We start from the raw sequence: 16,370 nt of genomic DNA, 5'->3' as shown, positions 1-16,370 counted from the left end.
GCAAAAGTATCCAAAGTTTGCTTTTCTCCTTAGGAAAAATACCAGATTCTGAAGAATGAAACTGCTTCCTTAGCAGTTGTTGCTTAGGCTTTTAAAGAACAGAAGTATCTAACTTTTGCATACAGCTTTTTTTAATTGAGACCTTTGTAACAGATTCTATGCACATGATGTCTTAACATGATTTTTAAAAATGAAGACTCAGGGAAGTGCTCAGCCAAAAGCTCTCTAGTTTTGTAACTTTAAAATTCTGTTTTAGAAGTTATGTAATTACATTATCTTTGTGTGCTTCTATCAATTGCTAATACATTGTGGAAGAAGATAAAAAATACTTGGCACTGCCATTCTTTTTTGTTCTACACCTTGTTTTCTCTAGGATAAGTCTGACAATTTCTGAAATGTCCTTTTCATTTGTCACATCCAAAGTAAACTAAAAGAAAATCCCAACTTTCCATACTTAACAGTAAAAATGATGTATCAAATGAAAGTCATGAGTTGTTTTGGATATAGTCTTATTTTACTACATTACTGCTGTTAGAATAAATGTAATGTTTAAAAAACTCAAGTGTTCTTAAGAACCAGTAGCTGTTAAATACATTGTGTTCAGTTGGTCACAATTACACAGTGACTGGTATGCAGGAAGATCACTTGGACAATTAACCACAAGATGAAAATGGAAAAGCACCTTTTCAAAACTATTGCAAATTTCCACACAATTTTAAAAATGTTTTGTATACCTCAGTCTTTCTCACTGAATACCAGCAACTTTAGATTGTCTATTTAATACTGTGTGTTTTGGCCTTATAATTGTTTGTGACACTGTTGAAAAAACAGAAAAGTTTAAGAGCTTCTTTCTTCCCCATCATTTTCCATATAGTTGAGAACTACAAGATTGCTAAATAAATTCAAAAGGGAGTTTTATATGGGATTTGTAAAAATTGTGCCTGATTGACAATCACAACACAAAAGTCCTAGCTTGAAAAAGTATGTAAATACACATGCTCTAATGAAGTCAAGACTGTGATTTCTGCATTGCAATCAGAACCTGCCTACAGCCAAACCTATGGGAGAACCTAGATGTGATGAGCAAGGGGCTCTTACCAGCTGCTTCACCAGCACCCAGATCTGCATATTGGGAGATGTTTGTGGATCTCTTTTAATTAGCAGGTTTGGTTTTAACAACCATAACAATTCATCTGGACAATAAATTGAACAAAACCAGAACACAGTGAACACTGACCACCCCCTCTTCCAGATTAACCAGTAAGGAGTATGAAAAAAAAACAGAGAAGCTATTGTGAACATTTCACTGTTGTTCTTTCTCACCCTCCAAAGAAAATAATTTTTAGAAGGGCTAAGTTGAGCTCTTAGATTACAAATATATGTGAGGAGCCCTTTATACATGACATAAACATTCAGATGCACATGATATATAACAAGTCTACCCGTTTGTAATTGTCCACTGGACATACTGGAAATTAAACTTGTGCAAATTCTGTTTTAAGGTGCTTTCAGCAAAATGCTCTTTTTGAAGTCCAGTAATCATTGCTTTAATGTGATTGGAGCATTGAGTGGCATAGTTCTAATTTAAAATAAAGATTAGTCCCATTGCCTTTCCCCCCCTTCCACATTATGGAAAAGAAATTGTTTGCTACTCTAAGCACTGTAATTTTTTAATGCACTGCAACTCTGAATCTGTGTTATGTATTTTTCAAAATCCTAAGTTAAGCAGGAGATACTTTTTAAGTGTAATTTTATTGTGACAGCTGGATTTATCCTTCAGGTTACTAGACTCTATCACATACAGGCAACACACACATCAGAGAGTGTGCAGAAGGAGAAAACTCTGGCTTTAGGTGTTGCTATTTGCAGGATACATTACTATCTGTTGGGGACAGGTTTAACTCCCAACTGGAAGGGGGTGAGGGGACTGCTATTGGTGGAGGGGCGGGGACCAAACTACCAGTAGGGGTTAAGGAAGGTGGAGGAGGTAGCGGCAAAGGTAAGGTTGAGGGTGAAGGCGTGGGGATGGTGTTTTGACTCGAAACTGGGGTGTTAGGTGGGGGTGGTAGAGAAGGACAAGTCTCAGAAGATTTGGGATGAAGGGGTATTGAGAGTTCAAGTGAAGATGAATGGGGAAATGTTAATGGCGGAGGCAAGGAGCTCAGTAACGGTGGAAGTAAGGAGCTTGGTAGAGGATTAAGAGGAGCAGGGGGAGGGGGAGGAGGTAGGTTTTCAAGGGGATCCCAGTTTTTAATTTTTTCCCTTTCGTGCTCTTCTCTTTCTTGCTCTTGTACTTTGCATATTCTTACAGGTTCTTTGTTTACAGTGTCAGTTTCCCAACAAGTTGCATACTGAAGCTGCTCAATGTTAGAGCTCTCCCAAGTTCTGAAATACTGATTTAATAGGGAACTCATCCATGGGTCTTGAGTTCCATACCAAGGCCACTGTCTCGGTAGATTTAACTCAAGCCATACTTTTACACAATAGTGGATCATTTTAATTTGATCTAGATTCTTTGTGGCCTCCCGGGTGTCCCATTGATTTAGCATTACTGCCAGGGGACTGTCAGGGGGAATGTTCTTTCCCTTTTCTTTTTCCTTTATAGCGCTACCGCTGCCTTTACTCATGCAAGCCCCTATGGCTGTGGTTCCAATTAGGCCTAAAAGAAATCCTAAGGTGCCTCTACCCAGACAGAAATTTAATGCCAGGCAACACAACACACAACTTTTAACAAAAAAAATAATTTGGCCCTTTATAAATCAGAATATAAATTCCTTTTTTTTACAGAAAGTTGTAAGGTGCCCCTACTCAAAAGGAAAATTACTGACGGGCAATAGAACTGATAAAGGAAAGTCACTCGACACCTACCTCACTTACTCTGCAGCCCTTTTGAAACAGACTGCCACTCCCCACTACACTCACTCCGCAGCCCTTCCAAAACAGTTGGACTGCTACTTCCCACTACACTCACTCTGCAGCCCATTCGAAACAGTCGGGCTGCCAGTCCTTTTAACCACACAGGAGTTGGGTCTCTAACGGGGTTGTCCTCCACCCCTCCCCACACTCCTGACAAGAACTGGGACAGAGCCGGTCTCTAGCAGGGCCCCGGTCACCCCCTCCCTCTACTCTTCCCAGTAATTGGTGGGAGTTGGATTAGGTCCCAGAGGGGCCTGGATACCCCTTCCTAAATCCTCGTCCCTGGAGGCTGGGTCCCAGCGGGGCGCTGGCTGGCCCTCCCTACACCCCCCTTAAAGTTAGACCTACCAGGGTTCGTGTCGCTCACCCCAGTCTAACCACCACCACGTGCCACACACACTAGCAACCCTAGCCCTCCACACACCCAGAGATCTAGGGGAGGGGCTACTACCCCAGGAGGCGCCTCTTTCAACCTTCAGGCCTTGGTAGGCCTCACTCGCTTCCCCCTTTTCCCGGCCGGCCCCTCGCGGGAGTCCGGAACCGTGGTACTCAGGGGTCCACACTCGCTTCAGGGGTCTGAGCTGCCAGCCCCCATCTCATTCACACCACACTCGCTCTCCTCCCGTGCCCGCCGCTGGTCTTCTTACCAGCTCTTTCCGCATTGTCCCAGTCCCGCACAGCTCCGGGTCCGGGGTGGCCAGCTGACCCAGAGGGCCTCTTCGGGGCGGCGCCTTCCCCTCCGACGTCCTCTTCTGGTCGTGGCCTATCCCGGACAAGCCCCCAAGCTGAAGTGAATAAGCGCGGGCCGAGGCCTTTATTAAATAGCAGCTCTTTTTATTAATGGGGGTCGTAGGGAGGCCCGACACCTGCTGCTGCTGTCCATCCAACGCAGAAAGGAGGGTCCCCTGCAGTCCTGTCTGAGGGCAGGAATGGGAGTTCCAACCTCACGGGCACATCCAGAACTCACAGAGTGGCTCGTTGGTTTAGGGGGTTATGACCGTCAGTTGCTCTTAACGTAACTGTGAACAAATGGCTGTGGAGACAGAGATGGTTCACAATGACTGATGACATGGCTCGTTGATCAGTATAGTCTAGAGGTTTGATTTTGGTTTGAGCTCACTGTTCTTGGGGGGGGTTTTGCTCCAAGCAGGAACTTTCAGCAGCAATGGTGCTTGGGAGTCGTGACAAATTTGCATACCAGGCGTTGCTATCTTGATGGACAGGCAGCAGCAGGGCCGGAAATGAGGTAGGCGAAAGGGCGGAAGTAGGAAGTAACTGGGTAAGGGAACACTATAAACTGGGTTTGAGGGTAAATTAGGGATTTTACACTTAACTGGGGGAGGAAATACATTAGTTAGCGATCGGAGATGAAACCAGAGCCACACAAAACAGACAACAAGCAAGAACCGTAATTTAAAAGAGGCAATTAACAATTGTAACTCTTTAAGTGTCCGAAACTATTCACCACACCATGGGAGCAGACATGCCACGGGCTGAACCGCTGAGTTCACCCTGAGCTGACCCATCACTCACTACACATTCCCTGCCATCTGAAACAATCTGGGACTCCTCCTGGAAAATCAACTTGGTCTTAGAAAAGGAAAACATGCCTGACAGGGCAGTCTCCAGCTCAATCAGATTCCTGAAGAAACCAACACAATCTCAGTGCTTGATGTCATCTTTGAGCACAGAGTGCCAGAAATCCTCTGACATGCAGATAAGGGAGAAAACACCAGTGCCACTCCCCTGTCACAGCAGGCACCAGGGCTGTGCCAGTGACAGGAGTCATGCAACCCCAGTCCAAGGTCCCTCAGCACAGCACCCCATGTAGGAGACAACAGCCCTTGCCCCACGAATCCACACCTGCCCTTTTTCTCTGGGGCATCACCTGCTGATCCTGGTTCTTCACTGCAAGTGCTCTCAAAGCACAGCCAGGAACTGGGGAAAGGCAATGCACTGCACTCCTGTTGGTGAGATGAACCCCTGCTCTTGCAGAACAAGGAGGGAGCCCTGTGCAGGCACTGCTGCACCCCAGCCCCATCCCAGGGATCTCCTCAGGGAAACTGGCAGTGCCTGTGCTGGTGCTAGCAGAGCTCTCTGCATCTTTGGCTGCTCTGAGCAAGAGCAGAGCCTTGGCAGCTGGGAGGGGCTCAGCAGAACCCCTGAACTCACTGCACAGGAATCCAGGAATTTCATGGAAACAGCAATGGTGATTTACTAACTCCACATCTTTGCCAAAGGGACCACCGAGAAAAAAAATAATTAATTAAATGTCCATTCACTGAAGCATTAATCGAGCAAGTTGTTGGAGTCTCCTTCCCAAGCACTGACAGATATTCTCTTGTCTGTTCACTTGTTTCACCTAAGAATAAGAAATGTGATTGAAATGGGTTGTGCTGGTTTCACATGGAGGAAGGGCAGGGAGCCACCTGAGGGACAAGCACAGGGCCCGGAGACAGCGGGGCTGTCCCCTCTCTGGGAGCTTCCTCTGTGGGATGAGGAGACCAACCAGAGAGCTGATTTAGCAGCTGACAATCTAAGCAACCAATGAAAAAGTTATTTCGCTTCCATAAATCATATTGGTGAAGTTAATTCGGGGTCTTTTGACTTCTGTTCTCCACAGAGGTGAGGTGGGCTCTGGCCGGGGCCTCGGCCCCAGCTTGGCGGGGCCCTGGATTGACCCCCAGCCCCAGCTCAGCCCCACAGCTCGACCCTCGGCCCTCAGTCCCGGCCCCAGATCAGCCCCCCATCTTGAGCTCGACCCTCGGCCCTCAGTCCCGGCCCCAGATCAGCCCCCCAGCTCGAGCTCCACCCTGGGCCCTGGCCCTGACTCAGCCCCACAGTTCAAGCATGGCCCTTGGCCCCCAGGCTCCCGCCCCGGCCTGGCCCAGCTTTCTTCTCCATGCAGCACGGCCAGGCAGGGGATGGGGGAGCCACCAAAGCCCTCTCCCTTCCCACCTGTTCTGAGAGGAGAGACCTCAGCTGACCAAGCGGTGTAAAGATATTCTAGATTTCCTGAGCTCCCCTGCCTGAGATTAATAAAGCAAAGAGTCTACTGAAGTCAGCCAAATGAAGATTAAGTTTCCAGTTGGGGAGAGATGGAAGAGATTCCACTGAAAAGTAGCTGGAAACCATTTTTGTTGGCCATGAGTGGATTGTGACTACACTGAAATTCCTTTAAACTGTGAAAAATACTTGGGGATGTTAAAGTGTTTATGAAAAGGATCTTTTGCCTCAAGAGAATGGGGCTCTCTGTTTTGGGACTGGAAATATAGACAGTGACATTTAATAAAAAAGAGAGATGAATAGAATTTTGTCTTTCAGCAGCCTGCCATTAAAAGTAGTACACTAAGTGTACAGCATAACCCATAACACAGCTCTGGAGGGACTGTGGGGATGGGAGGAGGTCATAATTTGCAGGTTTTTTCCCTCCGGGCAGATGCACATTGTGAAAGTGAACACACCCCCGTAAGCCTAAACAAAAAAACCCATAATTTTTTCCCTCTAAAATGAACTGAAATGATTATTTAAGTAGATAACTGGACTAAAATGTTTTATGTATCTTGCTGTCAAGAAATGTGGAAGAGGAGGGAAAGCATTTAATCTAGCTTATATGATACAGTTTAATAATTTAGCAGTATAATACCTCTTAACCACACTTGTATTAAACTTACTTAGAGGCCTAACTTGCTTAGATACCTCAGTGTTTGGGTTTGAAAGACAGCTGTCTGCTAAGAAAGGCAGAAGCCTCCCTGTGAAATGGAAAATGTAAACCCCCTCCCTCCAAATTATGATAATTTTGAAATTAAGGACCTCTCAGGCAAAGATATGAGAATTAGGAATAACTGTTCTTTAATAGGAAAAAAATCAAAATACAAATACAGTATTACAAAGAACAATCCCAAAACCTTGCCAGAGTCAGAATCCAAGCTGACACCCATCAGTCAGTCAGGGTGTTGGCAGCAGTCCCATTCAACAGTGGCTGCATCCTCCTGCAGTGGCAGATGTGGTTCAGCTGGAGCAGTGCTCCTGGAGAAGGTGCAGTTTCCTCTGAAGGTCCAGGGATGATGTGGAAAGGTCTGGCTTTCCTCTGGAATACAGTGGAAAAGGCTGTTTTACTGTTCCAAATCTCAGGTTTTATCTATGTAGGAAAGGCTTGGCTCCTCTCCCTGGCTGGAGCATCTCCCAGTGGGATGATGTAATATAACAGCCATACAGTGGGACTCAATGGCACAGCAGCAGATATCTTCCTGGAGGGAGGATGGGCTGTGGAAAAGATAAAGATCACTGCCCCACCTGATTTTAACAGATGGTGATAGAATACAAACGTTCAGTCAACTTCTGTATTCCAACCCAAGACACTCAGGTACTCAAACATCAAAGAGAGCAGCATTTCTCCTATGCCAAAGCATCTGCACACAGACATAAAGGGCCAGTGCAAGGTGCCTGTGAGAAATTCCCCTCTTTTATCCTATATAAAAGACCTCCCCCTCCTCCTTGCCTCCTCAGAGTGCAGACTGACTGCCAAAAAAGGCTGTAGTGTAATTGCTCCAGCCACACCTCAGATCATCTGTTCCCAGAATGTGACCCACTCTTGGCATGGGGCTGTTGTGGCAAAGTGAGTGCATCCTGACTGATGCGTCAGTTGGCGCCCAACGTTGGGGCCATGGTGAGCAGACCCCATGCATGAACTGTGGATTATAATCCAAAAAAATGAGTGCAGTCGACCGGCTTTGTCAGGCAGCTCTTTTGTGGGGAGGAATTAATGACCTCTGGCACCCAAGGAACACTTCCCTGAAGGAGGATTTTTGCTGCAGCCCCTGTCCAGGGGACCAGAAAGAAGAGTGACAACCCCCCAAATTGGGCTGAGGGTGCTCCAAGTAGAGGGAAGGGTGCATTGCCCCTGGGGTGGAGGATGGGCCCACAAAACTACAGGCCATGATAGTTGACTGCAGAATACTCTCTGTCCCTTAAACTGGCCATGGACTCTTATCTTCAATCTGTTGTTTTTTAATGCTGAAGTGGAGGGAGGATTTTGTTGTGCCAATGGGTGCAAACCTGTCAGCAGAGCAGAGGGGGATTTATTTCCTAATTGTGGGTATCCTGGAGAATGGGAATAGGAAGTTTTCACAGTGGTTGTTAGAACAGTTTGTTCCATGGCTTTTCCTCTGCTTCCCAAGGGTATCCCCAAGGAAATACCAACCATTCCCTTTTGGGACAGAGTTGGAAGCAAATTAACAGAGTTAACAAATAAAATGGATGCCTCAGTTGCTGAATTCTTCTCATTATTTGTGCTAATACAGTCCGTGTTAGTTGAGGAAAGATAGGTGGAGGAAAAGTTTGAACTAAGGCCCCCAGCTCCCCCATCCCCTGATCCAAACCCCTGGTCTCCTGCACCAGGAGGTCTATGCAAGACAAATCAGAATTTGCACAGGAGAGCGACTGCTCCTCCCCCAATCCCTTCTTATCCACTGACCCCACCTCTGCCCATGTCCTTCCCCTCCTTCTCCTCCCTGCCCCCAAACTCCACCTCCCCACATTCCTCCCCTTCTCTTCCAACAGCTTCTCCTCCCATTCCCATGACATCATCTCTTTCCATGATGTCACATGTAAACAGCACCTCCCCTTCCAGTTGTTGTCCCGCCCCCAACTCTTGACTTGATCATCAATATCTGCACTAAGAGAGCCACCATCCCAGAGCCTCAAGGAAAAGGAGACAGAGTAGAGAGAACAGCTGCTGCTGCTTCTCAAAAAATACACCAACAGCCTTTTCAGTGTTTTAATTGTGGGCAGGAAGGACACATAGCAAAAGTTTGCCCAAAAATACAACTACTGCAAAATAAACCAGTAAAATCACAGAGGGGAGGGGGACAACCACTTCCACAAAACCAGACAGGGAGGACAGGCCTGCTTCGTGTGTAGAAATAAATGAAGTAGGTCAGAATTGCGACCCAGAGAGAGTTTGGAAGCCACAAGCTCCTTTTAAGCTAGTCATGAGATGAAACACACACTTCAAAACAAATCACTGGAGAGTCGTGCCAGCTGCCCCACTCAACAAAGAGTTATTTCCAGGACTGGACTGTAAGTATGTTGTTATCAGGGATACTAAGTAAGATTGAAATCTCTCTATCAATCATAACATTAGAGCCAGAGGCACTCGTTCTCATGGTGCGTTGTGTCCACTCACCTTTCTTTATGCCACGGGGTCAAATCATCGCCCAGGCATTTAAGATGCCAAATGAACTGCCAGTGGATGATTCTTCTGTCTACTGAGCAGAAGTCCTTGGAGAAGGCAAGCATTGGATAGAGTATGGGTCAGGCAAGGTGAAGATTATCTTCACCTTGATGCAGTGTTGGACACAGGCAGATGTGATGCTCATCCCCACCACCAGATGGCGATCACACTGGGAATTGCAACCCATGACAGGTAAAGTACAGGGCATTGGGGGTACCTGAGCAGCCAAACGATCTAAGAACATCATCCCAGTTGAAGGGCCAGATAGGCAATTGACAGGTTTGTAGCCATTCATTTTAGACTATAAGGTTGCCTTGTGAGGGAGAGACGCCTTGTCCAAATGGGGAGTGAAAATTGCAATCCCGAAAACCTCTTGGGATCCTTTGCAGTGGACGATGATGAGCACTCTGCCTAGAAGCTGACTGAAAAACTGACCACCTAGTCTGGGTAAGTCAGTGGCTGTTGAATAAACAAAAATGGAAGGGGCTTCATGAACTTGTGGAGGAACGGTTAGCAAAAGGCAACCACTAGCCTTTGGAATTCCCTGGTCTTTGTTATCAGGGTCTGATTCTCCAGTGGGACCAGGGTGAGAAGGATCCACTTTTAATTATAGAGTGGGTATTCCTCAGTCACTGGCAGTCCAAAAGTATCACCAAGGCCACAAGAGTTGATGGCTCAATTGACTCGGAAGGACAGGGCAAGAATACGAGAACTGTCAGGGTGTGACTTCACATGCATCCATCTACCACTTACCCAAACTTCAGGTACGTTGACTAAAGAGGTTCTAGAGCAGTTGCTTTGGGAAAATGAGACATCCCAATTTGCTCTAGATAACTATCCAAGACAAATTTCAATTCACAAACCTAGGCATTAATTATTTAATTTGGCATTCAAATTAGTCCCCAAGGAAAAAACAAAGTTGGAAATGACTCAATGCTCCGAGAGTTTTCACAGATGCATCTGGAGCATCATCCCACAAGTCAGTGATGACCTGGAAGGATCCTCAAACTCAGCAGTGGGAGACAGATGCTAAAGCAATTGGGCGCTCCCCTCAAATTGCTGAGTTAGTCACAGTCATCAGAGCCTTTGAGAGATTTTATGAACCTTTTTATTTAGTTACCATTCAGCTTGTGTAGCAGGGGTAGTATCTAGAGCTGAGAATGCTGTTTTAAATGAAGTCTCTATTCCCAGCCTCTTTCGATTGATATTGAGATTAATTTATCTTGTTTCCCACCAAGAGCAACCTTTCTAGGTAATATATGTGAGATCACACACTGACCTGCCAGGTTTCATTGTGGAGGGGAACAGATAAGCAGATGCCCTGGCCACCCTGGCTGAGATGGTCAACCTGCCAGACATCTTTCAACAGGAAAAGTTGAGCCATCAACAATTCCATCAAAATGTACCTGGCCTGGTCTACCAATTCCATTTCACGCAGGATCAGGCCAAGGCCATCCTAGCTACATCTCCTAGTTTCCAAAGGTACACAGCAACAATCTTGAGTGCCAGTGTAAATCCAAGAGGCCTCAACAGCTGTGAGGTGTGGCAAATGGATGTGACTCATGTCCCACAGTTCAGCAGGATGAAGTATGTCCATGTTTCAGTAGATACTTTCTTCAGAGCCATCTATGCTTCTGCCCACACAGGGGAGAAGGCCACAGATGCACAAAAACACCTAGTGCAAGCCTTCTATGTGTTGGGAATCCCTAAAGGAATTAGGAGATAATGGTCCCATATATACCTCCAAGGTATTCGAAAGTTCTTGAAGAAATGAGGAGTGAAATATAAAACAGGCATCCCCCAGTTCCCCCCAGGTCAAGCCATCATTGAGCGAATACATCAGTCACTCAAGAGTGTCCTACAGCAGCAGCAGAGAAATGCCACCAGCAATCCACCACAAATTAAGTTCTGTAAGGCCTTGTTTACCATAAATGTTTTAATTGTTCATTTGAACACTTAAACCTGCTGTCCAGCATTTCAACAATTAACACACAACTAAAATTGAAAGAACACCCCCCAGTGTTAGTAAAAATTCTAGACAAGTACAGTAGAGGTCTCATTAAAGTCAATCACCTGGGGTTGTGTGTCCATGCCCTCCAGGTTGAGAATGGTCCCTCAAAAGTGGGTCAAGCCACACAGCCCCAAATCCATACCTCAGTAAAAGCTCAAAGTGAAATGAGCCAATTAGAATGCTGGGTTGCAAAAGGTGCAAATTGAACATCAGCCACTCTCAATGACATCCTAGTAGATGGGAAAAAACCAGAAAAGCAACCTTACACAATTGTGCTGCTATCGACATTTGGCTTCTTGCATATGGCCATGGGTGTGAAGGCTTTGAAGGTCTCTGTTTCCTTAATTTAACATCGAAAAGCAGAAGCGTCCACACCTCCACCAATAAAATGCAACAATTCATAAAACAAGAAACTGAGGACTGGCTGAGTTCCATCTTTAAATGTATGGGGACTAACAGGATGGTTAGCTTCAATCGTCAGGACAATTTTGTTGATTTTCTTAGTTGCGTTTCTCATTCTAATTGTCTCTTACATTCAAAAGAGAGTTGTCTTAAAGACTATCCAAGACACCATCTCTTCCACCAAAGAAATCAAACGTGTAGCAATATCCACAGAGCAGTCCTGGTGGAGAAATGTGTAAGCCTAATCAGAATCTATCCCTCAACACCACAACTCTCCTTCTTAAATAGAAAACAAAGAGATGTTGCAGTGTGTTTCTAGTTAACAGTATGTTCTCCCAAGTTAATGGTTTGGTCCAAATTATACCCTCCAACACACCCCACCAATCTATCCTGAATTTCCTCTCAGTCCCACTTTGTGTCAACCCCCTGCTTGGAATTCCCCTTCAGGATTTGCATAAAACTGGACATTTCATTAGTCCATGGGAACCAATTTCCACCCCTACCTCCCTCATTGGACAATGCTTTAGTGAACCTTGTCTTTTATCCCTCCCCAGCATTTCTCCAATTTGCCGCTGATTTCTATCCTCCCCCTGAACCTCCCCCATATTTCAACTGTCGCACCCTTGTGGTTTTGTCTCTTGCCCACAAATTCCCAGAGTAATAAATCCTCTTTGATTCTATGCAGTAGAACTATCCCGCCTTTTCCTTGCCCCCTCAGAGCTCAGACTGACAGCCAAAATAGGCCACAGAGCAATTGCTCCAGCCACACCTCAGGTCAATTGCTCCCAGAGTGTGCCACACTCAGCGAGGGGCCGCAGTGGCAAAGTGAGCGCAGCTCCGGCTGATGCGTCACTCGCTCCCCTTACACAGCTCTACTCTGCCCAAAGATTCCTCCAGTTTTGTTGAAGGAAAAAACATAGAAGTGCAGTTGGGGTAATAAATTCTACATTCAGAGGAAAAGTCTCTGTCCTTCTATTTCTTCATTCATTAACAGTCTGGCCTTTCTATAGGAAACCTTACATCTGATTTATTGATTAATAACTACACTCATCATGATAAAATACACCTGACAACTGGATCATCAATACCACAAACTCAGTAAATACCTAGCCTTGGAATACCTGGATTGCAAACCCTTCAGGAACACTTGATTGCATTCCACCACATTAAAATCGAAAATTTGCATCAAATCAGATGAGAACTGAGTTAAGAGTGTAAAGCCCTAAGTGGGGAAAAAAATCCTCTCCAACCCAAAAAACCATTGATTTCCTTTGCCAAATAAAAGGCAAATTTAAGCACACAGGCCCTTCAATCTTTCAAAAAATGAATTCTTAAAATTATCTGGACCTTTACATTAATCGACTTTCCTTTTCAATTTAACTGTTGCAAAGTTCAAGAGGGAAACAACAGCCTACATATTTTAGGATTTCCTGCTGGAAGTTCCAGCTACAGATTCATGGGGAACTATACAATGGAAAAATGATTCAGAAAACATTCACAATGCTTCAGGGATTTGCTTTTCCAATTGTGATGCCACTGATTTTCACTCAGCAGACTGATAATAAGTTTGATCCAATGAAAAGTTGAGGGTTTATTCAAATCAAGTGGAAATGGGGAATGATTTAAAGATACCAAGAACCAATGGGATCCGTGAGAGGCTGGATTCATTGCACACTGTCTAAAATTGCCTGATTTGGCAGGAAGATTATTCTGTTCAGCCTGGGGGGAGGCCAAGGCCTCTGTGACCCAATGCCATTGCTGAGGGAGCTGGACACAGCCCTGAGCCCTGCACAGGAACAAAAACACAGACAACGTCCCCAGCCTGCAGGTGGCAGAAGAATCAAATATCTCTTCAAAAAAACAAACCCTTCTAGTTCAACCAACAGCCAGCTGTGCAAAAGGCTTTGGTGAATCCAGAGATGACCTGAGAATTAAAATAATGCAGACACCTGGGTGCTGCTGAGGCATTACCAAGTGACAGCCATGCAGTTAGCTTGGGAGGCATTTCAGAGCAGTTCACACTTTCAGTCACAGAGAGAATTCAGCTGGTTTCAGCCTGTGCTGCTGAGCCAGCCACACAGCCTGGGGTGCCTGCTGCCTGCAGCCAAGCACCAGCAGAGGATGGGGGCTCCTGGTGCTGCTCCTGCTGCTCACAAAGGCCTGGAGCTGGACAAGAGTCACAGTGCTTGGGGAAGGTGTGGATGTGATGAAGGTGTATTTGTGAAAACACAACTGTTTGTGAGTTCAAGATCAGAAGTTCTCCTGGAAAATCAGTCTGTGTTCACATGGTTATTGTGCATCTGGAGAGAGGAAGAGGAAAATGCTGCTGGCAGAGAGGTTATCTCCCTTGTGGATAGCTCCCCTTGTAGTGGGACATTTTCTCCTTCAGGTGCCTGTGTGTGTTGACTAGGAGCTGCAGAATTGAAAAAAAAAAAAATCTGTGAGGCCAGCAAAAAAACTGGTAGATTCAAATGAGAATTATAAACGAAATGCCTGTCATTGTGAAGTCCTCAAGGCACCCCCTCTCTCCCATCTGCTCTTGGGCCACTCCTTCTCCCACAAAGGGGGCAGTTTCACAGCCATGAATGTGGGTTCAAGGCTCTGCTGTGACTCTGCCTCTGCCTAACAGGGGCTCTGGAACGGACCTGAGACATCACTGGATGTTGCAACACAGGGCAGGATCTCGGGGCAAGCATCACTGGTAAATTGCTTACCCCTCACACCAATATATCCATTCATCTATTGATGTAACAACAACAGTGACACTGGTTTTCTGTGCCTTTGCAAGCACGTGCACAACTCCTCTTGAAGCAAATTCAGATTTGGAAATTTAATCCTTTGACTCTCACAAAGAAACAACCAGCATCAGTTTCTAGGGGATGGAGCAGCTCAGTAACTGAGAGGAGTCTCAGCCTCAGGCATACACAAGGTGCCAGAAACACTGGAGCCCATGGACACAGGATGGAGGGGGAAAGCCTTATGGCAGGCTCAAGAAGTGTATGTACAAGTCTCCACAGAGCCCACCCACCTCTCTCCATGCACATTGCTTTGCAAAACAAACTTCCCTCCTGGATGCATTCAGGGAAATACTCATTCCTAAATTACAGCTGGCTCTGTAGTGGGCAGGGCTGAGAGAGGGAAGCACTCTCCTGAGGGCCCTGTCAGCCCATGCCCAAAAGTCCATCAGTGTCCAGGCTGGGACACATCTCTCTGTGCCAGGGAAGCTGCACAGCAATGCTGCAGTCTGGGACTGCTCCCAGGAACAGCATCCCATGGAGGGAAGGCTGAGCCCTGTGATTTCTTGGCCCTGCCAGTGCTTCCCCCTTGTGTCAGAGGCAGCACTGAGGAAATTCCTGCTGGGCTTATATTGCATAACAGAGACACTCCATGGGCACTGTCACAGCAGCCAGGGGAGGAGAGTTGATTTCAGCTGTCAGCCCAGTGAAGATCATGAAGAACTGCATGAACAGCACAGTGGAGATGAGATCCAGGAGGAAAACCCTTTACTTCCAGGTAAATCTTCCACATCCACCCAAAGGTAACACACAATCTGTCAGACTCTACCTTGGCCACGCAGTCGCAAGCAGTAATACACGATGCCCCCTCCTGTGCCAACCACAACAATCAGGGCTGCAAACAAGATGCCAATCCACATGCCAGGGCTGTTCGTTTTGCTGGTGAGAAATTCAGTATTACCTGCAGAGCAGAAGAAAACAGAGCATCCAAGTGAAGCAAGCAGGAGTGCCAAGCCATGAGCCGACTTGTGAGCACCATACAAATGAATTGGCCCCATCTGAGAAAGGGAGAAGGAACTGATGAATCTTACATATGGTACCTGGCATAATGCTCACTTTATCAACATTCAAAGCAAATTGTTTTCACCCCACAACTACAGATACCTTTGAACATTCAACTCATCTGAAATAACCAAGAGCAAGTGATGGGAGACCCATCCTTGATAAAATGTACATTAAGGAAATACACTTTGACTGCATTTAAAAAACCTTCTTGCCCAAGACGTAAGGAAGATGACAGGAGTTTCTACAATGAAAGAAATTTCAATATATAAATGTCACCTTGAGTTGACAAATGTCCTCTTAGTCTGGAGGCAAAGTCATATTCAGCACTTAAAGACAAGGTCAATTCTTGGGAACTGTTGCACGACAATCACGTGCCCCCTTCCCTCAGCATCCCTGTGTCTGTCACTAGATAATGACAGGAACCTGAGCCCCTGGACATCTGTCCAGGACTGGACATGTCCATATGCCAAGGCAAAGTCTCCGGGATGGATGGCTGCAGCATGTGTGGATTCAAGTTATGCATGTACAGGACATCTCCCCACCCATGGAAAACTCTGTACACATCAAGCTCTCTGGACAAACCCATCTCAAAGGAAAAGGCAAACAAACACAAGAAGAGATTAACCTGGAATATTCTCAGCAGGAACACAAGCTGGCATTTGGGTGGGATTCGGACATGACTTTTGAGTGTAGAAGCACTTTATGGTAGGGTTGTGTTTCTGGGTATCAGTCTCCATTTCACAGCAAATAGTCTTCTCAGTACTGATGTCACCTCTTCCATTTTCTGAGAAAGATGAAAAGTAAAAATACGTTGATTACATATATGGATCATGTAGAAGATATTCAGTGAAGGGCAAAAGGTGTTGAGGAGTTTAGCAAATTTAAAAAGTGGATCATGTTTCACAAAGTGTTGGAGATTGCTGTGATTGCTACAAGTTGGAGATGTTTAATTCACTTACAGTCCAAATAAACCACTGTCATTACATTTACTCCTCACTAAAGCTGA

At 45.8% G+C, this 16,370-nt stretch overlaps 1 protein-coding gene across 4 annotated transcripts in view; it reads right to left on the bottom strand.

Annotated features, from left to right (window-relative positions):
- The window catches only part of LOC306810643 (uncharacterized protein), a 67,786-nt gene that overhangs the window by 11,759 nt on the left and 39,657 nt on the right, over positions 1 to 16,370 (bottom strand). For 2 of the 4 annotated variants that reach the window (XR_013776497.1, XR_013776498.1), the window contains exon 6: positions 15,137 to 15,260. Coding sequence is in view for 1 of the 4 variants with exons in the window: in XM_079323470.1 (XP_079179596.1) it covers positions 15,205 to 15,260 (56 nt within the window). In the remaining 3 variants the exon portion in view is untranslated. Of the gene's footprint in view, positions 1 to 15,136; positions 15,261 to 16,076; positions 16,149 to 16,370 lie in introns of those variants that run through there. The other 2 variants (XM_079323470.1, XR_013776499.1) reach the window with 2 other exon arrangements.

The sequence above is a fragment of the Erithacus rubecula genome (assembly GCF_903797595.1).
Source record: "Erithacus rubecula genome assembly, chromosome: 20".
NCBI classification, from domain to species: Eukaryota; Metazoa; Chordata; class Aves; order Passeriformes; family Muscicapidae; genus Erithacus; species Erithacus rubecula.
The sequence above is the reverse complement of the archived record's forward strand: the minus strand, read 5'-3'. Positions and strand labels throughout refer to the sequence as shown.